This window comes from Lolium rigidum, chromosome 6 (genome assembly GCF_022539505.1).
Source record: "Lolium rigidum isolate FL_2022 chromosome 6, APGP_CSIRO_Lrig_0.1, whole genome shotgun sequence".
Taxonomy (NCBI): Eukaryota; Viridiplantae; Streptophyta; class Magnoliopsida; order Poales; family Poaceae; genus Lolium; species Lolium rigidum.
The window spans coordinates 305634391-305657150 of NC_061513.1; the positions used below are offsets into that span (position 1 = coordinate 305634391).

The following is a 22760-nucleotide window of genomic DNA, read 5'->3' on the forward strand; positions in this document are numbered from 1 at the left end:
AAGGACGTCGTCTTCATCAACACCGAACGTGTGACCGAGTACGGAGGTGCTCGCCCGATTGTGGCACCGTCAAGATCTTCTACGCGCTTTTGAAAGCGGCAAGTGATCGTCTACCGCAAGCAACGAGAGCCTCCTCTCGTAGGCTTTGGAACTCTTCAAGGGTTAGTCTCGTTCATCCCCTCGTTGCTACCATCTTCTAGATTGCATCTTGGCTTGGATTGCGTTCTCGCGGTAGGAAAATTTTTGTTTTCTATGCTACGTTATCCTACAACCACTTTGCTGTCACGGAGGGTGGCAGTGAGGAGCGGCGCTGCGCTGCTCCCACGCGCCCCTCGGTGTCGCACGTCTGGTCCCTAGAGACGCGGCTAATGGTCATATTTTCCCTGCACCGCGTTCTCCACGTCTTCCTCTATCACTGAAGGGAAGAGGTTTTTACACTATCCTTTTACGTGCTTCGTCAGTGTTAGTTCTTGAGTGCGTATTCGATCATTTACAAAACTGTGTTGGAAGGGTAGTGTGATAGTCTAGAAGTGTATAGCAGGTTATGTATCTTCTTAGCGTCCTCGGGGATGGGGAGACCTTGATAGAGGTTCCCCTTAAGGAATGGTACCAACGCTTTTGAGAAAGGAACAATTCAGGACCTCTAGGTCTGACAAAGGGTTAACTTCGTCAATGCCCATGATGATAGACTTAGGGTTTCAGGAAGGAGGACACTAGCGAATCAACAAATCAGTTAGCCAAACTTAGGCAGTCGACGAGTATTATTATCAAGGGCGAATCGCCGAGATTACAATATGTGGAACTAGTGTTACAAGGTGTTTGCTCTGATCCAATCTCCCCCCTCTCGGTGGCTCCTCCCAGCCCTTATATAGCAGGCTAGGTCTCAGAGTCCACCTCGAGGTTGAGTTACAATGTAGGTCGGTTTACCCGATATGGTCTTTACTTTCCTAACTTGATATCTTCGAATTCTTCTAGGTTTCCTCGTGGGCTTTCATCTACTCCTTCATGGGCTTTGTACTAGTGATAGCAAGGCTTATGACTCGATATGGTATACACATGTCATTAGCATCCGAGATTCTACTCGAATCGCAAACTTGGGTCGAATCTCAAAACCTTTGATTTTCTCTTTCTTTAATCATGAAGCAATATTTCATTATTTTATGTACAAACAAATATTATAATCGTAGGTATATTGGTAAACCAGCCTGATGCATCCGAACGGATCGGGAATCAATTATTTGCCTGAGAAAATACGGGGAACCTTCTTCAAACTCGCGTCCATGTACATGAATTCGGAAACCCGGCGTAACTCAGCTCAGGCCGCAGAGGACTTATCGAGTTCCGAGTTCCAGCATAAGAGTTATACCTAACGCATCCATCATGATTTTTCATCACATTGCTGACAATGCGGGTATTTCTAGCAGAGCGTAGTCTGTGACGGTGCTAGGCCTCACAGGACATGATCCCGAGAGAATCTCGATGGTCTTACCTTCATGCTCTAGCATGGCATCTGGAGGCTCACGACAATGTGGCCCAGGCTTTTGTATTTATTTACAAATAGGATACCAAGTTTGGGTGTTGGATTGCCTGAAATTATCGGGTTGAATTTCTTCTAGATGCATGCACCCCCGATGAGTGTAAAGGACAAAGTAATGTTTGTTAAGTGTTTACCACTTGAATATGCAGTCGAAACTTTGCTCAGTCTTGTCATTAAATTGTGTTCTCCATCTTCTTTGCTTTCTATCGGGTGCGCGTTCAGCGTTCCTGATGGGAGCAACCCCCGAGGCTGTACTCGAGTACTTGTAGTCGAGTATAGGCTCGAAGTATCTTCATCTTCATATAGCTGCAATTTTTCATCGAGTGCGTGATCAGCGTTCCCGATGAGAGTAGCCTCCAAGGCTATTGTCGAGTACATGTAGTTAAACATAGGCTCAAAGAGCTCTGCACACAAAGGTAACTATGATACAAATGAAAGACTTACTTGTTCCTCCTAGATGTTGTCTATTTCATCGGGTGCACGTTCTGCGTTCCCGGTAGGAGTAGCCCCCGAGGCTATGGTCGAGTATGAGTACTCGAGCATAGCCTCAAAGAAGCTTCTTCGAGTATTCCTTACGCTGAGTATACACTCAGTGTTCCCGATGAGAGTTTTCTTGTTACGTAGACACTCGATGATTTTTCGTTGCATGTCTTGAATTTTGAACAAACCATGACGTCAGTGCTAACGATGATGGCGTGCTCGACTGTGTTCTGGCGAGACATCGCCAATGTAAAAGGGTTAACTTCGTCAATGCCCATGATGATGGACTTGAGTTTTAGGAAGGAGGACACTAGCGAATCAACAAACCGGCCAGCCAAACTTAGGTAGCCAACGAGTATTATAATTAAGGGTGAATCGTTGAGATTACAATATGTGGAACTAGGGTTACAAGGTGTTTTCTCTGATCCAATCTCTCCCCCTCTCGGTGCCTCCTCCCATCCTTTATATAGTAGACTAGGTCTCAGAGTCCACCTCGAGGTCGAGTTAAAGTGTAGGCCGGTTTACCTGATATGGGCTTTACTTTCCTAACCTGATATCTTCGGATTCTTCTGGGTTTCCTAGGGTTTCCTCGTGGGCTTTCCTCTACTCCTTCGTAGGCTTTGTACCGGGGATAGCAAGGCTTAGGACCTGATATGGTATACCCATGTCAGGTCCAACATTGAACTCACACGTGGGCTTCCATACCATAATGCGAACTCTTACAACGGCCTCGAACCTGAACTCGCACGAAGGACATCTTCGATTGGGCGCGAACACCATCCATCAGCGAACCCTATTTATCACTCACTATCAGGAGCGAATACTTATCACACGTACGCGAGAGGGGTGGGCGCTAACCCGTTAGCGGATGGTAGGCTCTAGTTTTAGGAACAGTCTAAAAGGTTATAGCGGGTTTTTTCTCTGTTTCTTCGCGTGTTCTTCGGTTCTGTCATCCTTTTTTCATTTTTTTGTCTTTTTTCTTTGTTTGATTGAAAATTCTGAAGTTTTAATCTGAACATTTTATATTTTTAAATTGAAAAAATGTTCAAATGTGACAATTTTAAGATATAAATAATTTTTAAATTTGAATAATTTTGAGATTTAAATAATATTAAATTTGAAAAATTCAGATTTGAGCAATTTTAGTTTTGAAAATTTTCAGGTCTATTTTAAACTTTTACAAATATTTTATTGGAATCTGAATATTTTCCAAAGAATATACAAATAATAGAAAAACCAAAAAATGCGGCAGGACCGTTTCTGGGCCGGGCCAACAGTAGCTCCCGCACGCACGCCTGCAGGCTATGGGTGTCCCCCACCCAGCCCTTCCACGTGGCAGCCCCCACAGCTCTTCGCGCCATTGCTCGCCGTTACCTCCCGCCAAAACATATCGGTGCCCGACCCGGACCCGGTAAGGTTATAAACGCCTACCTAATGCGAGATCTTCCACAGTAATCCTCTCCTCGCCCCCGAATCCCGACCGAACCCTCCTCGACATGGACGCCGCCACCCCATCCAAGCGGGCCAGGACCACCGCGGCGTCGGCTTCCATCGTCAGCACGCCGCAGAAGCCCAAGATCGGGGCGGCCGCCTTGTTCGCCGACCAGGTCGCGACGCCGGAGAAGCCGGCCAAGAAGGCCCCGGCGGCGGCGTATCCGATCTGGACTCCGGAGAAGACGGAGCAGAGGCGGCTGCGGCGGAAGGGATGCGCGGCAGTTGCAGAGGAGGATGAGGATGAGGATGAGGAGGAGGAGGAGGATGAGGATGATGATGATGAGCTCAGCATCGGCGCCAGCGCCAGACGCAGTCCCGTCAAGCGCAGACCCGAGGTCAAGCTGCCCGAAAGGTAAATGACGCAGATTTTGTGCTTCAGAGTTTCGTACCGTTCGATTCCTCGTTCACGCGCGCCCTCCAAAATTGGATCAGTTTTACCTAGTTTTGGAGCCTTAGACCATCATTAGTCTAGGAAAATTCAACCTTGATATGTGAATTTCGTTTCTACGATGCTAATTTGCTGCGCCCAGAGTTGGAACCGTCCGTAATGTACTTCAGATACTCTGTAAAGTAGTTTATTTTCACACCTTAATATAAAAAACGATCCTTGTGAGATAAGGCCACATTTGGCTAGTTCCGCAAGAATTTTAACGGATTTATCGTTTCCAGTGCCTGAGTAAACATGGAAAGTGGACTGCAATTTTTGTATACATATATGCACACTGATCATCACAACTCTAAAGAGCTGCAAGCAGTTGTTCCTGAAGATTAGAAAATGTCAAGTTAGAACCACAGACTTTAATTCTAACGGTGACTAGAGTCATATCTGCATTAGCTTGGGATCTAAATCTGGTTTCTGTCCTTGGTCAGCTACGAGATGCTCTGCGAGTTCTTCAACTGCTTCGAGAGCTCCACACGGCTCCTCCGCATGAAGGGATCCAAGGCGACGTTCCCCAACATCTGTGCTATCATTCAGAAATTGACTGACCGGTACTATACCCTTCTGATGAACCTAGTCAGTTAACTGCCGCTGTGTTGTTTTTTCACTGATCATCAGTCTTAATTCTCACAATTCTCTATGCAGGAGGTTTACCTACGGAAATTTGGCACAGCTCAAGTACATAATGCCCGAGGCGTTTGCGATCAACAAGGTCCTTTTGCGTGACGAGAGTACCTGTTGTATGAAGCCTGATCTTCAGGTCAACCTGTTGGTTAGTGCGGCTAAGGGCAGTGTGATGCAGAAGGGGGAAACCCGCTACTCGGCCTTGAGAAGGATCTTCAGGCAGAGGGTTTTGGATTTCTTCAAGAACCATCCTCAGGTATGATTATCTTGTATCTTTAAATTATGTTCCTGTGCAACAGTGCAAGTTTATTGTCGAATAAAAACTGATTAGGAACTGTATGTCTAGCATTAGTTCAAGATGTGCTTCTTGGTGCATGCCTAGTTGATATTTAAGTATTCATGGTGTCTTTAGTTTTAGCTGAACCATCCTTAGAGCATGTCTAACAGACCCCCTATTTTTCTGCCCCGTAAAACGCGAGTAGAGGGCCCTGTATTCACTTTCCACCGGTCGAAAACTCGTCCGAGCTAGCAGACCCCGTATCCCCACCCCTTATTTTGCCCCGTATTTAAAAAAATGCAAAACCCGGGAGAATTCATAGATAGTTCTTCACATAGATCATAGATAGGATGTACAAAATTGCGCGATCCTACTGGATCGCGACTTCTACAATGCTAGGGATGCGCCTAGTCGCCGAGGATGATGATCGGAGTGGTGGCAGCGGCCTCCTGAGCCTTCAGCTCCTCGACGGCGGCGATGGTCTGCGCCACCTCCTCCACGTCCGCCCGCGCCTTGTCGGCAGCGTCCTTCTTGGACGCGGCCACCGCCTCCAAGAAGAGTGGGTCCTCCCCCTCCTTTGCCTCCTCTTCCTCGTCGCTGGCTCGTGGCGCTCCTCCGCTGGAGCTCCCCTCCCACGCGGCCTTCCACGCGCGCTGCTGCTCGCACGCGCTCTGCCACTTCTCGAATTCGCCGCCGCTCATCGGCTTCAATGGCGGGTCGACCTTGTGGTAGCGGGTCGACCTTGTGGTAGCGGCCGCCCTCCGCGAAGTCCCGGAGCGTCGGCGGCATCCACTCGGACCCGACGTACTTGCACGCCCCACGCCGACTCCCGGCGGTGGAGAATTGGCGGCGCCACGCCTCCTCCACCGTGGCCGGCTCGTGGGAGCGCTTCGATCCGGCGGCGGGCGAGAGGCTGGTCCTACGCTGTGCGCTCATGGCTGGCGGCGGTGGAAATGCGGCGGCGCGCGCGTGCGAATTGCTCGCCGGAGTGGTGGCGGCGCACAGCGGGGCTAGGGTTGTGAGTGAGGGGTTGGACCCCCACTTGCACCTTCACCCTCTATTTGTAGGGGGCGGCGGGGTGGGATTGATGGGCCCCGTATTCTGCCGATACGGGCTGGCCCGAATACGGGGCCTGCTAGACGGCCCATCTTGCCCTCACCCCCTATCCCGCCGGAATAATACAGGGTACCAGCGTTTTGAGGGGCCTGCTAGACATGCTCTTAGGTATGATAATCTTGTATCTTTCACACTTTCAGCATAAGTACTTTTGTGAGTCTATAGTCAAACAAATGAGAACGGTTCATGTATGACAAGTGTTGTCAAGGAAATATACTAGTTGATCTATGCTTAGTTGGTATTAAGTACTCATGACCTCTATGTAATTTATCTATCAGGGAGATGACATTCCGGAGCATGAGCTGCCGCATCCCTTTACTGAAACAAAACCAAGCGTGGCTCAGATCTCTCCGAGAGCTGTTCCTATAGCTTTATCTACAGGGCCATCTCCATCTATGGCTGAACAGCAGCCTGTTGGGATGTCGCACATGCCGCATTCCTTCAAGAGAATTTTCTCGCAGAGATCTTCAACCTGCCCTGCAACTGCCAGCGCAACCAGTTCACTGGCAAATGTTGAGTCTACCGCTTCATCTCTATTGAGTAGGAAGTCGGTGCCAGGTTCTGTCTCTGGTGGCATAGATCTCGAGTCCCATGTTGCACTCAGGTTTGGTGCTTCAGAAGGAACTCCTGCCAAGTTCGCCTCTACTCCAGTGAGATTGCTGGCAGATACACCAGGCCTTCACACCCCAAAAATGCGAACCTCTGCTACAATGTGCGACAGTCCACCTCTGACAGTGGCCAAGCGATCAGCCAGGGCCAAATTGTTCATGACACCTACAAAGGATGCAAGCAGTATGCAAGAAGAGAACCAAAGCACTAGCACGTCTGTTGTTGATGGCGATGATGAGTTGCTCAGTTTTCTTCCTAAGTCCCTCTTGCAATCGGTAAGTTTTCGCTGATTGTGACCATGGTTTTCTCAGTTTGCTCTGAACAAAGGATAACACATGTGTTACTTGCAGGTAAAGCAGAAGGAAAAGAGGGTTTTAGAGGACAAGGTAACAGGCTTCGCCGATCAAGTTCAAAGGCAGAAGCTTATATCATCCCTGCCAAGTACCTTTGACACTATCTTCCTGATTTATCAGTCGAGGCAGCAGTCTGTATTGACAAAGCAGGAACTTCTTGACAAGATAATTGAAAGTAACCCAAAGATTTTGGACAAGGGTAAGTGTGCACTGTGATTTCAAATCTTTTGTTGCTTGAACTCAATCTTTTGTTGTCTGTAATGCAAATCCTGATGTTCGGACAAGGGTAAGTGTGCGCTGTGATTTCAAATCTTTTGTTGCTTGAACTCAATCTTTTGTTGTCTGTAATGCAAATCCTGATGTTCAGCTACTAAATCTATCTATCTGCAGGTGAGATTGAGGAGCAACTGAGATTACTGCAAGAGTTTATTCCAGAGTGGATCTCTGAGAAGACTGCGCTAAGTGGAGGTATCCTCTGCTGGTAAGCATTTACCGTCTGATGCGTAAATGTTTTTATTATAGCAAGACTAAACAGCTATACTCTTCCACAATTGCATCCTAATTTGTGCTACCGTTCTTTTTCAGCGTCGATACATCACTAAGCCAGTCAGAGATTCGACAAAGGTTGAACAGCGTCGAGTAGGCCGAAACACAAAACCAGAGTACCTTGTTTAGAAACTAGCAATATCATAGTGTAGTTTTGTGCCTGGAGGCTAGAGGACTGCAGAATATACCATGATTGTCCATGAGAATATCTTCAGTTCTGTTGAAGTTCAGACAGCTCTTGACTCTGCGGTGATTGACATGTGTAGCTGAGCTTTCCTAACAGCCGATTGTGTTTTTTTACTTCTTATTGTGTAAATCCACTGTCTGTGATTCTCTGGAAGAAATGATGTGTATATGTTACCTTGATGTGCTGCTAAATGCTGATGTCCTATTTTGTTTGTTTGTTTCCCTTTTCACCCTTTGTGATCAAAGCTTGTCTGATGGAAGAAAAGTCATATCAGAACTCAACTTACACAGGGTACACAATGAATTTGAACTTGTAATCTGTTGACATGTTAATTGTAATGTTCTCGTCATAGAATCATAGGTAGGAGTAGTAGCTTCATAGTTTTGAGTTTGCTTCCTGCTTTCCGCACCTTGTTGCAACACGGCGCCTGTTCATGTTGTGTTTTGAGTCATATGCTTGCGAAATTCAGATATACATTAAGCTTGTTGCCTTGGGTTGACCTGGTTCTGGAGGTGTTTCAGAACCGCACCAATGCACTGCTTTAGTTGCCTCTAGAGTCTGAGATAATTATGTCAACTGCATTATCGTCAGTGCAAATGGTTATATGTATTTTTGCATGTACTTAACTGTGGTTTTCCTCCCGTGGATTCTGTTACATTGTCCCTCAGTTGAGACTTGTGTTATTACTGCACTAGAGATTATAATTCAGATTTTATTCACTCTCTTCATCTCCTGTAGATGATGCAACACTTGTACGAGTAAGAATAAAGGTTGGTTGCCTGACTCTCACAAAATAATAAAAGAAACACGCCAGTGCCTATATTAGTGCACTGTGATTCAAACCATGGGTTCAGAGCTTTTATCAATACTGGGGTCTTAATTTGGGAGCGCAACGCCGAACTTGGCCTGCAGGAACTTGGTGAACCCGACAACCTCGTCCGTCTCCGGCAGGACGGCCTTGGCCGCGTCGACACCCACGAAGCTGCGGCTCCACTTGCTGAGGAGCGGCGTGGTGGCCTCGTCCAGCATGGCGGCGCCGCTGAGCCGCTCGCAAGCCCTGAGCGCGGGCAGGAAGCAGCCGAGCGCGATGTCGAGGAGCCCCGGCGCCTCGCCGCCGGAGAAGAATGTCCCGCCGCCGCTGCGCGCCGCGAAGGCCTCCTCGAGGAGCAGCAGCGCGGCGCGGGCCTCGGCAGCCGCCTTGGCCCTGGCCTCCGGCGTGGGCGCGAGGGAGGCGGCGTCGAGCGCCGGCCAGAAGGTGCCGTCCACGTAGGCGGTCCAGAAGCGGTGCATGGCGCGCTCGTAGGGGTCCGAAGGGAAAAGGGTGGAGGGGGTGGCGGCGGGCCAGTGGTCGGCCTCGTGGACGTAGTGCGCGATGACGGCGGACTCGCAGATGGCGCGGCCGTCGGGGAGGAGGAGCACGGGGATCTTGCCGTAGACGGGGTTGGCGGCGAGGAGGCGGTCGCTCTTGCGCGGCTCGAAGCGCTCCTCGACGAGGGAGTAGGCCACGCCGCGCAGCTCCAGCGCCATGCGCGCCCGCATCGTGAACGGGCTCATCCGCCCGCCCAGCACGCGCACCGCCGCCGCTTCCTCGTTGCCGCCCGCCGCTGCCGCCGGTGCCATTGATGATCGATCTATGCTGTGTGCTGCTGCTTCTGCTTCGGATGCTTGGCTTGATCGGGGGTCGTCGCTGCTATTTAAGCTGAGCGAGGGAGTCTGGTTGACTGCTGGGAGCACGCGCGCGAGCTAACTGGTTTTAGGTGAGACCAACCAAAAAAAACCCGTGGATGCGTGCTGGTTAGTTCGCGTGGGCTGCTGAGCGCCTGTCCGCTCTGCCCTCAGTTTTTTTTTTCTTAGGGTGAAATCTGACACTTTATTCAAATCTCATAATGTTTGGAATACACAGACCCTATTAGCCAGATCTGACGTCCAAACTCAGCAGTAGTTGCTGATCGTGTCATCCTACGAGCCTCCTGGTTCGAAGCTCTATTCTCATGCCTAAACACAGCCTCATCAAAGTGATCAGAGGTTGCTTTTATTTCTTAAAGAATCATGCTGTACTTCCCAACAAAAGATCTCTACGTATCATTCAGCACAGCAAGGCAATCAGTCGCTATGGTGATCCTTTGTAGGTGCAGGTCCTAGACAAGTACTAGGGCTTCCCTACACGCCAGCGCCTCCATCACCGCTGGGTTGGCAATGCCCCGGATGGTTAGCGTTGAGGCTCCCAGGAAATGGCCGGTCTCATCTCTGCAGACCACACCAACAGCTCCACCTGGCATGGACTTTGCCATGGCGGCGTCGACATTCAGCTTTGCACATCCCGATATGGGAGGAATCCACCTAGGGTGTTTCGGCTGAGCGGTTCCTGGAGCCACTTTAGTCGCAAAGTTGACAATATCAAGGTCTCTAAGGTAGGCCTCAATGAATAGGTGGGTCGATATAGGTCTTTGAAACTCGTCTTCATGGATCATCTTCCGACGCCCGTACCAGATCGCCCACAAAGTGACCGCGACTCTAGCGAAATCACTCATCGGTAGCGTCTCCATCAAAGCAAAAAGCCACACTTTCGCTGAGGGGGATTCATTCATGCAAATATGCTCGGCGATCCCTTCATCCGCCAGTTCTCAAACCGAGCGCGCGATAGTGCAACTAAGAGCATCTCCACCGGCGCCTTGATAGCGGCCCCGATAGCAATTTGGGGGCAGGGAGCGAAAATGGGCTCGCACCGGCGCGCCCCAAACGGCGCCGGCGATTTTTCGAGCCCAATAGAAGCGCCGGCAACCCCGTGCCGGTCCCTTCGCCAAGGGCACGAATCGGGCGCGCCGGCGCATTGCGAGGCTGAAAATTTTGGGCGTGGGAGCCATCTGTTAGCCACACAACGACAAAATATACATCTTCTCCCCCAAAACCCCATCCCCTCCGTCGCTCATTTCTCTCGCCAGCCGCTCCATCTCCCATCCAGCCTCCAACCCAAAAAAACCCTCGCCGCTGTGCCATGCCACCGAAGAGAAAGGCTACGGTGAAGGCAGCGGAGCCGCCGACGAAGGCGCCGACGAAGACGTGCACATTCGCGCCGAAGGAGAAGCCGGCGACCATGTTGCAGGAGGAGTGGGACAAGGAGATGGAACGCCGCTCCCTCATCACGACCGACCGCAGGAGGCGTCGCATCGCCGCCCTCGATGCAAAGAAAGCGGCGGCCTCTACGGAAGCGTGCCTGAGCTTGGGCGGCGGCTTCAATAGCATCTCGAGCTCCCCGTCGTCGCCGGGTTACTACACGGGGTACACCGCGGACGCGCCGTCGATCTCGCAGATGCGGCTATCGTAGATGGACGGCCGCGCCCGCTACTCCCCCGAGTACGGGGACATCGACATGACCGTCGACAACAACACGCCGTTCTCGCCGGGTTCAGCGGCTCGGGGCAGCGGCGCCTTCCGCTTCCCCGACCTGAACTCGTCACCTGACCTACGCCGCACCGAGGGCCATGTGACAGACGGCACCGGCCTTCCCTGCCACCTCTTCGCCAACGACGGCAGGCACACCCACCAGGTGTTCGTCAATGCGTCCGGCGTGTCCATGGGCGAGGATGAGGTGTGTTTCCTTACTTTTTATGTGCTGTGTGCATCATAGACACCAGCGGCGACTGAAAGTTTGTAACTTTATGCGTAGATTGCCGGTGAGGAGGAGATCCTGAACGGAATCATACGCGGCCATGCCTACGAACCCCCCGTCGATGACTATGAAGAAGAGGCCGACAAGGACGAAGGTAGGAGGAAGTTCAGGAGGAGTTGATCGACGCCGACACCGGTGTGACCACGACGACGACGCGCAGGTGTTCCGCCGGCACTCGTGGTCCGAGGTGGAGTTCCTTGGAGGATGAATGCATCATCGAGCCGTGGAAGTGAGTGAACTTTTGCCCCATCACCGGTGCAAACCAAACCGGGGGCAAGTACTACAAGCGCATCCTCGATTGCTTCAACGAGAAGAAGAACTATGGTGATTACGCCATGATAGAGATGAACCGGAATGAGTGCGCCCTCTCTCACCGTTGGAACTTGATCAAGGCGGCGTGTAGAAAGTTCCATGACTACTATGAGAAGATCAAGGCACGGAACAAGAGCGGCAAGACGATGGTGGATTGGGTATGATCTACGCCTATCTTATTTGATGATCCATCTTGTTACATATGAAATGATGATCCATTTTGTTACATATGAATTGATGAACCATCTTCTTACATATGAAATGATGATCCAACTTGTTCTATAGCTATTTGATGATCGATCTTGTTACATATCTATTTGATGATCCAACTTGTTCCATTGTTTTGCATCATATCTTGTTAGATGCTCCAAACTCTCGAGATGTACAAGCACCAACACGAGGACAAAGACTTCCCCTTCATGCATTGCTACAACAAGCTCCAAGGTTGCAAGAAATGGGACGACCTCCTCCACACTCTATTGAAGGACGGGGAAGATGGGCCGGTCGATCCAGCCGGCGCCTCCACCGGGCGCCCCATTGGCAACAAGAGAGCCAAGGCCGAGAGGAATGATGTGCCGTTATTGGCAGCCGTGGATGCCTCCCTCGAGAAGTTGATCAACTCATTCTCGGTTGAGAACAAGGAAGCGTCGGATAGGGCCGCCGTCATGTGGAAGGCAATCCTCAACAAGCACGACATGAAGATCGCGTTGGAGAGGGAGAAGGTGGAGGCGGCAAAGCTGGAAGCTCACGCCGCTGCCATGAAGGTCATCAACGAAGCGACGCAGCTATCGTTGGACAAGATGTCTCAAGAATCCAAAATCTTGATGGTCGACATGGAGAAGATGGACCTGTTGGCGCAGGCATGGCACGAGATGTACCGCGAGCGCATCGGCCAAGAGGTGATGGCGGCGCGAGCTGCGTCGGCGTCTCCCCCGGCACCGTCCGCGTTCATGTCTACCCCGGCACCGTCCACGTTCATGTCTCCCCCAGCACCGTACACGTTCATGTCTCCCTCGGCACCGTCGACGTTCATGCCTCCCCCGGTGACCGTGGATCCTGTTGCAGCGACGGAGCTGCCGCCGGCCGTCGATGAGGATGTCGTCGAGGTTGAGCCGCCCGTGACCTCCTTCATTTGATCATCTGGCTTGGAAGCCTCTTTTTTTTTGCACCGGGGACGACGATCTGGTGGCCGTGTGTTGGCCCAAACTTCTTATTCTAAAACCTATTCGAATTTGGTGGCCGTGTGTTGGCCCAAACTTTATATTCATAAACTTATTCGAATTTCTATGCTTGTGTTTGAGTTTTCAAATTCAAATTGTCTATTGAGGCTGTCGTATGAGGTGCGCCGATGTGGGAGCAGCTTCTCGAAATAAAAAATGTTGTGCCAGCGTTTCCCATACGATAATGCCGACACCCCTACCGGCGATTATTTAAAAGCGTCGGTGGAAATGCTCTAAGACTAGTCACAATGCATAGTATCATATAGAAGTATCATGCGTATGATACTACTACATGTTACTATCTCCACAATGCATGGTATCATATACTAGTATCATAGTCTCTATATATTAATTATTTTGTAGAATCTCAATGCAAATATATGTAAAGGATTTACTTGATATTAATTTTTCTAGTAGTATGTGCTATGGTACAGTATCTACCTATGATACTAGTACCCTCTCTCTCATCCTTAATTACACTGCCACATCAGCATTTTGCATGCATAGAATGCATAATACTAACTATAATACTCCCATTTTGGGTAGTCTAAGAAACGAGTGTCTCGAGGAGTCCTCCGCTCCACAAAGCGAACATGCACTCGTTTCGGCCATGTGCCTATGGCATGGCCATCTGGCCTCAGCTGGATCCGTATCCGCACCGCTCTGAGATGGGCCGGTCGCTCGCTTTGCTTTGCTGCTACCATGGGCTCAGGCCCTTTTACACCTTTCCATCGGGCCGTTTATTCGTTCGCTCCAGGAAGGGTTATGCTATAGGGCTATATGCCGACCTGGTCGGCGCCGAAACACGTCTCCGCACACCCCCTGTCCATGTGGGCTTGGGCCCATTAACGCGAATTCGTTTCCTCCCTCGTAACGTTAGGTAAGTTCTCTCAAAAAAATGTAAGTTCTGTTTCGCTACTGAATTTTCGAATCTGAACAATTGAATTTGAACAATTTTCGGATCTGAACAATTTCAAATTTGAACAATTTTCGAATCTGAACAATTTTCGAATCTGAACAATTTTTGAAATTTGACCAATTTTTGAAATTTGAACAAATTTCGAATCTATTTTTTCGAATTTCAGAATTTGTAATCTTAATTTTTTTGATTTTTTTTGAATCTGAACAATTTTCGAAATTTGAACAATTATCGAATCTAAACAAATTTCGAAATTTGAACAATTTTCGAATCTGAACAATATTCGAAATTTATTTTTTTTGAATCTGAACAATTTTCGAAATTTGAAAATTTTCCGAAAATATAAATATTTTTTAAAAGAATAAAAGAAGAAAAACGGGTCAAAAAACGAAAACCGGGCAGAAATCCAAACAGAAAAAGGAAAAACCAACTGATGCAAAAGCCAACACAGTAATGGGCCTGGCCCAATTAGGGGTGTGCGGTGTCCGGTCGGCACCGACCGGTGCGGTGTATAGGATTCGCCCTCCAGGAACGTCCCTAGCGACAATCGCCCCGTTCGTTCTGGGCTAGCAATTTTTCTTCACTGCCTAGCTACTCTATCGTGCATGGGCTTTGCGCTGGGCTTCATAAAGAAAACCAGCCACAATGACTTTTTTTTCTCTGTTTTCCGAAGAAAAAAAACATTCACATCGGCGAATGAATTATATACGTGTATGTGTATGTGGGCCATTGCTCATGCATGTAAGAATGAATACAAATCGCGTAGTGCTGTAGTGTGATCTCATGGCCCCGTCCAACACAAATAGAAACTAATTAAGGAGCAGCGACCACAAATCCGACAAGCTCAAGGTCATCGGTGTCGCCACAACGAGGCCGCCGTAGATACACCGTGGATGTGATTCGATGTTATCGCCATACATCTTCCACTACTTCCCATCCCGCGGGCCTTAGGCGCTTCACTAACGGGTGGCAATGAGAGAGCTAGTGTATGGAGAGAGGGCGAGCTGGTTGGTGGATGGAGAGAGGAGGGAGAACTGGTGGGGCTGTTGTTGTAGATCCATATCAAGCTCGGGAGTAGACCGGTATATATGGCCACTAATATGATGGGGGTGCATCTAGCTTTAGGAATAACGTAAGTGGTGTGTGTATATCTATATGGTCATGCACAATTACAAGAGCGATGTGCTCACAACTGCCCAAGCTCCGGAAGGTGAGGAAGAAGAAAGAGGGCCACCATGTGAAGTTGGGGGCTTGAAGATCGAGGGCCACATACATGTGGTTGCGGATTTTGACATGATGGAGCGAGTCGACAGAGGCGGGAGCAGGCTCGGGGTCAGCAAAGGGATTCATGCCTTAGGTGGAGGAGTGAGACGAGGCCATGACGGCGGTGGGAGAGGTGCAGGAGTGTCATATTAGATTGTTTTAGAGACGCAGATGTGTGATACCATGTAGATTGAGAAATTGGATTCAACATGTGATTGTATTGATCTTGGGTGTATTTACACCACATGATGGTAACAAAATCGATCTGCACCTAACCCTAGTGAATATCAACCTTTTATACAGATTTAGAAGGAATAAGGAAGGATAGGAACCGAGTTGTACTTACAATATTTTTTTTTTTGAATTAAGAAGCATTGCTCACCATTTCATTGATCATGAAACCCATAAAACATAGTCGTGCCCAAGAAATTCCTTGGTACATGGTGACCTACTTTTACAAATTATATTACGAATTTCCATTGTGAAGACCGGATCGACAATCTAGCTAGAACGACAGAAGGCGTTAAGAGGGAGTGTAAACTAACAACTCCGATATTCCCCCACTTAATTTCTCCTTCTTAGCTCTAAATACACGGCCTTCGCAAGCGAGCGTGCAAATCAAATCAATCCCTTGATTAACTATCACACCTAAAATGATTAAGCCCTACCCCTACGTACCTAATAAAGCGTAATTAACCTCAACGGCTAGTTACACGCACGCACACTCCACGCGCGCACACACACGCATGCATGCACCTGGAGTACAACCACAGCCATGGCTCAAAACAAAGCGTACTTGCGCCTACAGTATCAAAGAACAAACAGAAGTAAAGAAGAACATAAATGCGGTACAAGGACAGACCACCAAACTTGGGTCGATGCATGTGATCGCCATGAAATCCCACCAGCACCATTCGTACGTACATGTTCATCGCACAATTCGTTCGTATTTTTTAATTTCATAGATCATCAACAACAATAAAAAGAGCCCGAAAATAATAAAAAATATAAATAGATACTTAGACCACATAGCAACGACTATAAACACTAGCATACCAAAAGCCAGCCGCCATCCTTGCTCCTCAATCACTGAAACCGACTAAAATTTATTGCAATAGAGTTTGTCATGGTAGATACACGGAAAGTTGTCGTGCCAAGGCCCAAAAAACTAACACATCAGAGCGTTAACCATTGCCATGATAACAACCGTAGCAGATCAGATCAGAAGAGACTAACGTAAAACCACATCAATAAAGACAAAACCGACTGTATCTTAGCAGATCGGCTGGACACACGACTCCACGCGCTATACGCCGACCCTAGACGCATCACCAAAAGGATAAGGTAGGACGAACACTATGCTAGCTTTAGGATGTCGCCACCGCCTTACTATCGTGAAGAAAGCAAGGAAAAAACCTAAACCAAAAATTAAAACACTCCCACCGGTAAGATGCCATATTAATCCCCATGGATCCCATGTTGTTTAACACCACAACTAATAGCCCTCCAATGGACCCCCGCTAACCAGTACTGCAACAAGAGCTCTAAGCCCAAAGTAGTTTGGTCTGAGCAGTACGTGAGATGTTCACTCAGTTAAGTGCTCTCAGGTCCACACGCCATGTGCAGTGTTGCACCGAAACCTCTATAGCTGGACAGGATACGCACGTACGGTCAAGATGACCTGTGCGCGCACCGCATCATGGACCCTTCTCCGACCTCCCTCTCTAACAGCCATCTATCCTCGCATCAATGCTAATTATGCCGTGGACAAGCACTCACGCAGACCTAGTCGATTGCTAATTACTACCTCCGTTTCAAGGAATAAGGTGCACGCGTATTCCAAGACGAACTTTGACCATAAAAATTGAGCAACAAAATCTTGATTATATGATATGTAATTAGTACCGTTGGATTCGTATTGAAAAGAACTTTTTAATGGTACTAATTTCATACAAACAATTTTGATCTATTTGAAGTAATTCTTGGTCAAACAAAAAGCTCGTAAAACGAGGGCGCCTTATTCCTTGAAACGGATGTAGTATGAAGCAAAGGGACAAGGAGGAGCGACGAGAGAGTGAAGTTGTGTAGCTGCACTATACTGGATGGATGCATGGCCGCTGTCCTACAGTGTAGTATGCCCTGTAGCCCATCGACAACAGATTTGTCGTGTCGCCCTCCACACGTGTAGAGGCTTGCCCGGCCATGCTCTATCTGTTTGTCTGTCCAGGACGTGAATGTACCAGCTACTATATCTTTCTTTTTTTTACTTACTCTGCCTTTAATTTAGTTTGATTCATCGAATTTATATAGGAATTGTGTAGGATTTAGTTCCTAGAAAAACTTTGTATACATGTTGTTTGATTTTTAAGGAGATATCCTATAAGAATTAATCCTATAAAATTTTGTAGTGTAAATTCTATAAGGAAAGACATTAGGTCATACCTCTTGGAAAATTCCTTTGCTACAATTAAACACACTTTTTCTTCTCATAGGATTCAAGTATGCATGACATCTCAATCCTATACTTCTCTTATTCCTATTCTTTTTCTTATCCTATGAATCAAAGGAACCCTTATAAACCTAGACCAAGTATGTAGATAAAAATATCAACAACAATAATACCGAATATGTACTGCATTCCCTCCTTGGGAGGAGGGAAATATACTTCTAATGCACCACTCGGTAAGGAATTAGTATGAGCTACCATATCATAGATTCAGTATAATGGTATCCTTAACAAAACATGCTAGGATTGTATTTTAGAGGTCGGAGTATGCCCCTATTTTGAAAAAAATACATCTTTATAATAATATATTTTGTGATGATTTTAATACCATTGATTTTACATTATAGATGTTGAGAATTTTCCTAAATAATTGATTAAAATTTATAAAATTTTGACTTCAACTAAACCTAAAAGTCTTATCTTGATTCAATCACACAAAACTGGATTGACTGGCACACCGCGCATCTAGCATGCAGTTGAAGGGGGATTATAAATGGATATATATATCTTTGATTTTCACCGGAGATTGGAAATGAAGGACTTTCGTTAGGATCTATTTTATTGACAATATTTATCACTACTTTAGCTACTTTAGCAGCTAAATTTCAAAGTGTGAACGAAATTATTAGTTTCATCCACTTTTTTAGCCCGAGATCATATGGGTCAATTCTCATTCTTAATTATAGAAAGCCCTTCTCAAGGATGTGAGCCACTCAACCTCGGCCTCGAGGATCCTCCCCGTTCATTACCTAGAACTTCCACATCTCGTGACGTTTTCTTGCCACATCTTGCTACCGGCATCTCGGCGTGGCATACCATTTCTCTGGATGAGGTGGTAACGAATTCCTCCCCTTCGAAGGATGCGACCATGGCAGACACTTCGGGCGCCCACTCTGATTGGCCCTAACTTTTGGCCGATATTTGGCTGCCGATGGCTCAATCCGGGGGCCTGGGGGTGGTGCCATCGTTGCCTCTAATGACGGATAGTCATTGGTAGATCCAAGATCCACTTGCACCGACACCTTGTGGTATGTCAATTACGGCTATTAGTTGCGGTTACCATGTTCCGGGCCGAGGTGATTATACCAAGGTGAGTCGATGGTGAAGGTTCTCCTTGCTCATGTTGAGTAAGATTTTGGCGGTGACAGGGTCACAAGGATCAAGAAGGATGGGGTGACAATGTATGTGTACCTAGTGATCAACACTGCAACAATTGTAGTAGTTATTGCCAAGTGGTGGTGAGAATGACATACGTAATTATTGGTGGCTCTATTGGAGTTATGTGTCTCATTGTCTGAGGTGAAAACCCTAGGTCCGACCGTCGGTGGTTATACCTGGCAATGATGACTCCCTAGTCATCTCCTTGTTGAAGCATTATCTGGAGTTTGGACGTTCTCTAGGGTGAAATACATGGATCTAACCATGTTGCTTAGTCCGGATGACGACACATTTTGTGCACCGTTATCTTCCAGAGGCGTCGATTTTGGAGAAGCTTGTTTTGAGTCGAGGGGCCGTCTCCACTGGTGGTGCTATTGCTACCGCCAGTCTCTATTTGCTTCTACCAGGTCTTTGTTTTTCTCCTCTTGTCTTTAGGTTGTGTGCATCCGAGTGTGGTGTTTCGGAGGTTGAGATACATGTATCCCTTTATTTTCAAATTCTTAGAATTCATATTCAAAGTTTCAAAAAATTCCGAAATGAAATTCTAAAGGTAGCCAATGGTGTATTGTACGATGGTGTAAAATCTCAATGCAAACTGATTTGTACTGTAGGCTATATGAAATTAACAAATCCGACAACTATAAAATTTGTCAGATTTTATCATTTTTATGTAGCCTAGAATATGATGTAGTTTTTTGAGAGAAGAATATGAAGTAGTTTATATTGAGATTTTACATCAGTAACTATCTCTAGAATTTTGTTTTGGATTTTTGGAAATTTGCAATACGAATTCCGAGTATTTTCAAATAAATGACTACGTGTAGTTGGGCATCTGTTTTAAGTTTTCCGCGTCCATCGTTATATCTAGAGTTGCTCTATCATTTTGTTGTTGCAGATACTAGATGTAATTGATTATTTTTAGTATTAATATATTTTTTTTATCGAAAAAATTAAATAAGTACCGGCGTTGATAGATCTCATGTACGGCTCAGCACCCTGCAAAAAGGAGAGATGAAAGGTTGGCATGGAGATAAAAAAACTCAGGGTTTCAGGTGTTGGATGCTGTTTTCTTTTATTCGTTTCAATCATAGCAAAAAGCTAGGACCGTTGACCCATTTCAGTTAAGATTCCCTGCTGAAGCTCTAATTCTATTTTCAGTTTTTGTGATGAATGCTCTGCATGTTGTCCTTCCGGTGATAGATATCAGAAAGCCGGCGCATGTTCTTGGGATGATTCTCTTGGGACCAACTTGAGCTCATGGATGGTGATTCTCTTGACGAAGATCAACCCGAGCTGGCAATCACCATCTCATCTCACCCAAGTTGATGGATCGATCTCGAGAGAGAATCAAATAGGTAGATTATTCCTAGAAAGATGCAGGAAGCATCCCGTTGAAGCCGACAGAGATGGAACAGGGATACAGGGGGAGCCCTCCTGTTCACTGATTACAGGCTTGAAAACGCAGCAGCCTGACCTGTCATGATCCCACTGCCCATGTATGAGACCAGTGGCATGCATCCAAAATCCCTCCATGCTGTTATAATAATCAACCAAGAAGATGGAGTCAAAACTGCTCTCATGGTCGTAGCACACCGACAGCGAGAAGGAAAATGAAGGGGAGAGGACATGATGAACATTCGGAATATAAACCATTACAAGAGGATGTTGTGATCTTGCAAGCAATAACTATGTAGCGCTGGCTTTCCATGAACAGGTTCAGTTAACATCTGGTATTTATCAGTTATAACGTCCTGTAGATCACAGCTCAGTTCACACACATCCTGGGAAAATAACTATATAGTAGATGGTATATTACTACTATATATGCATGTGAGATCTCATGAACCGAATAAAACCATGTTTGTGTGGATGGTCAATGAAGACACAAAACAGTTAACAAGATTCTGTTGTGCTGCTGCTGCTGCTGCAGCTAATTAATCCGGCGTGAACGTGACGTAGGTATAACGGATCAATTAAGGCGATGCATCATGGGCTTGATGCAATTAGCTAGCTACTAGGTGATCAATCCAATTGTTCCCAAGCTACTAGAGCGACGTTGCATTCATGCACTTGCCAGGTCCCTTTACCAGGACCATGTCTGCCCTCTGATGCGCCAGGACAACCAGAGATAGGTAGGATGAGAGAGGATGTGCTACTAGCAGCAACAATGGCGAGCACTATATATACCCCTGCCCTCTGAAACTCCCCTCAACAAAACCACAAGCAGCAGGCAGCATTGCAGCTAGCAGCACTTCGTCTCTAGAGAAAGAGAGGGAAAGATGGGGAGGGATCATGTTCATGGGGAGAAGGTGAAGCTGTTCATGGGGGTGCTGGCTCTGCAGTTCCTGCTCGCCGGCTTCCACATCGTCAGCAGGGCGGCGCTCAACATGGGCATCAGCAAGCTCGTCTTCATCGTCTACCGGAACATCATTTCCCTCGCCTTGCTCGCCCCCTTCGCCTACTTTCTCGAGAAGTGCGTCCATTTCTTTTCTCCTTTTAAGGTTTCAGTTGGACAGACAGCAACAGTTTCTGAATCCTGGTGTCTGTACTTTTGTTTTCAGGAAAGACAGGCCGCCGCTCACCTTCTCGTTGCTGGCAGAGTTCTTTGTTCTAGCACTCATTGGGATCACCGCGAACCAGGGTTTCTACCTGCTGGGCCTGTACCACCTGTCCCCGACGTATGCCTCGGCGATCCAGAACATGGTGCCCGCGATCACCTTCGTGCTGGCCGCCGTGCTCCGGCTGGAGCAGGTAGACCTGGGCAGGCGGCACGGGGTGGCTAAGGTTGTTGGCACGGTGGTGAGCGTGGGCGGCGCCACCGTGATCACGCTCTACAAGGGCCTGCCGCTGTTCGCCGCCCACAACCTGCACGTGCAGGCCTTCCTTACCTGGACCTCCGAGAGCCCCATCTTCAACTGGACCCTGGGGTGCGTCTTCATCCTCGGCCACTGCCTCTCCTGGTCCGGCTGGATGGTCCTCCAGGTGCCGGTCCTGAAGCGGTATCCGGCGAGGCTCTCCGTGATCTCGCTCACCTGCGTCTTCGGCCTGCTCCAGTTCCTGGTCATCGCCGCGTTCACGGAGGAGGATTTGAGCAGGTGGAAGGTGCGCTCCGGCGGGGAGCTCTTCACCATCCTCTACGCTGTAAGCATCTCAACTGTCAAGTGTCAACTGACATGCTCACATGGAAGGATGATGCATGCTTCTTGATTGATGCAGATGATTAAAAATGCATGGCACTTTGTTTTTTTAGGGGCTGGTGGCGTCGGGGGTGGCGTTTGCTCTGCAGATATGGTGCATCGACAGGGGAGGCCCTCTCTTCACCGCCGTCTTCCAGCCCGTGCAGACCGTTGCCGTAGCCATCATGGCGGCCATCATCCTCGGAGACCAGCTCTACACCGGAGGGTAAGGACACGTACACACGAACACAACAAGACGAGTAGTTCTCCATTTTTCTGACGAATTCATCTCTCTACTTGTGCAGGATCATTGGCGCCGTTCTGATCGTCATTGGCCTGTATTGCGTGCTATGGGGCAAGAGCGAGGAGAAGAAGACCAGGGAACAAGATCCAGAGATGACAAGGCATCTGCTCGGGCAAGACGGTCAAGCTAAGGATCAAGAGGTTAACACTGACCTGCTGGCATGATACGGAGGTGGAAGCTACTAGATTTGGGAATGTGCTGTTGTTGGGTACTTGTAATTTTTAACTATTTCGTTCACGGCGACCAGGATCACCTAATGTGACGATGTGAACTGCGAAACACTAGTCATATTTGCCATATATATATATCAATCTGTGTATAGGTCTGTCTCGAGCTGTGTGTATATCCATCGTCGAGAAAAAAAGTAATTCATCCAAAATTATATATGTCCAAAAGGGTGATTAGTTAGTCTGACGGAAATTTCATAACCACATCAGATCAGTCAACTAAAACTCTAATAAATTCAGTCGACTGTACAAATAAATACGGTTGCACTTGTTAGGTTAATATGCGTGTTGTATTACCAGGGGACCAAAGGCCACAATATATAGTACATGTACAGGTGCACAT

At 47.7% G+C, this 22760-nt stretch overlaps 3 protein-coding genes across 3 annotated transcripts; 2 read left to right on the forward strand and 1 right to left on the reverse strand.

The window, feature by feature from the left end:
* The first annotated feature begins 3513 nt into the window (after positions 1-3513).
* LOC124664542 (CDT1-like protein a, chloroplastic) lies at positions 3514-7572 on the forward strand. Its single transcript, XM_047202038.1, has 8 exons — positions 3514-3668; positions 3768-3863; positions 4382-4501; positions 4596-4830; positions 6246-6851; positions 6927-7128; positions 7320-7410; positions 7515-7572. Exons 1-8 carry the CDS (start codon positions 3514-3516, stop codon positions 7570-7572), a joined length of 1563 nt encoding a protein of 520 aa, XP_047057994.1.
* A 966-nt stretch (positions 7573-8538) lies between these two features.
* Positions 8539-10830, reverse strand: LOC124664543 (probable glutathione S-transferase BZ2). Its single transcript, XM_047202039.1, has 2 exons — positions 10681-10830; positions 8539-9405 (listed from the first exon to the last, which is right to left on the reverse strand). Exons 1-2 carry the CDS (start codon positions 10828-10830, stop codon positions 8539-8541), a joined length of 1017 nt encoding a protein of 338 aa, XP_047057995.1.
* Positions 10831-20864: 10034 nt separating this feature from the next.
* Positions 20865-22489, forward strand: LOC124661046 (WAT1-related protein At3g18200-like). The gene is made up of 4 exons (XM_047198906.1): positions 20865-21183; positions 21272-21851; positions 21961-22112; positions 22192-22489. The coding sequence occupies exons 1-4, from the start codon at positions 20990-20992 to the stop codon at positions 22352-22354; spliced, it is 1089 nt and encodes a 362-aa protein (XP_047054862.1). The 5' UTR covers positions 20865-20989; the 3' UTR covers positions 22355-22489.
* Positions 22490-22760: the final 271 nt, after the last annotated feature.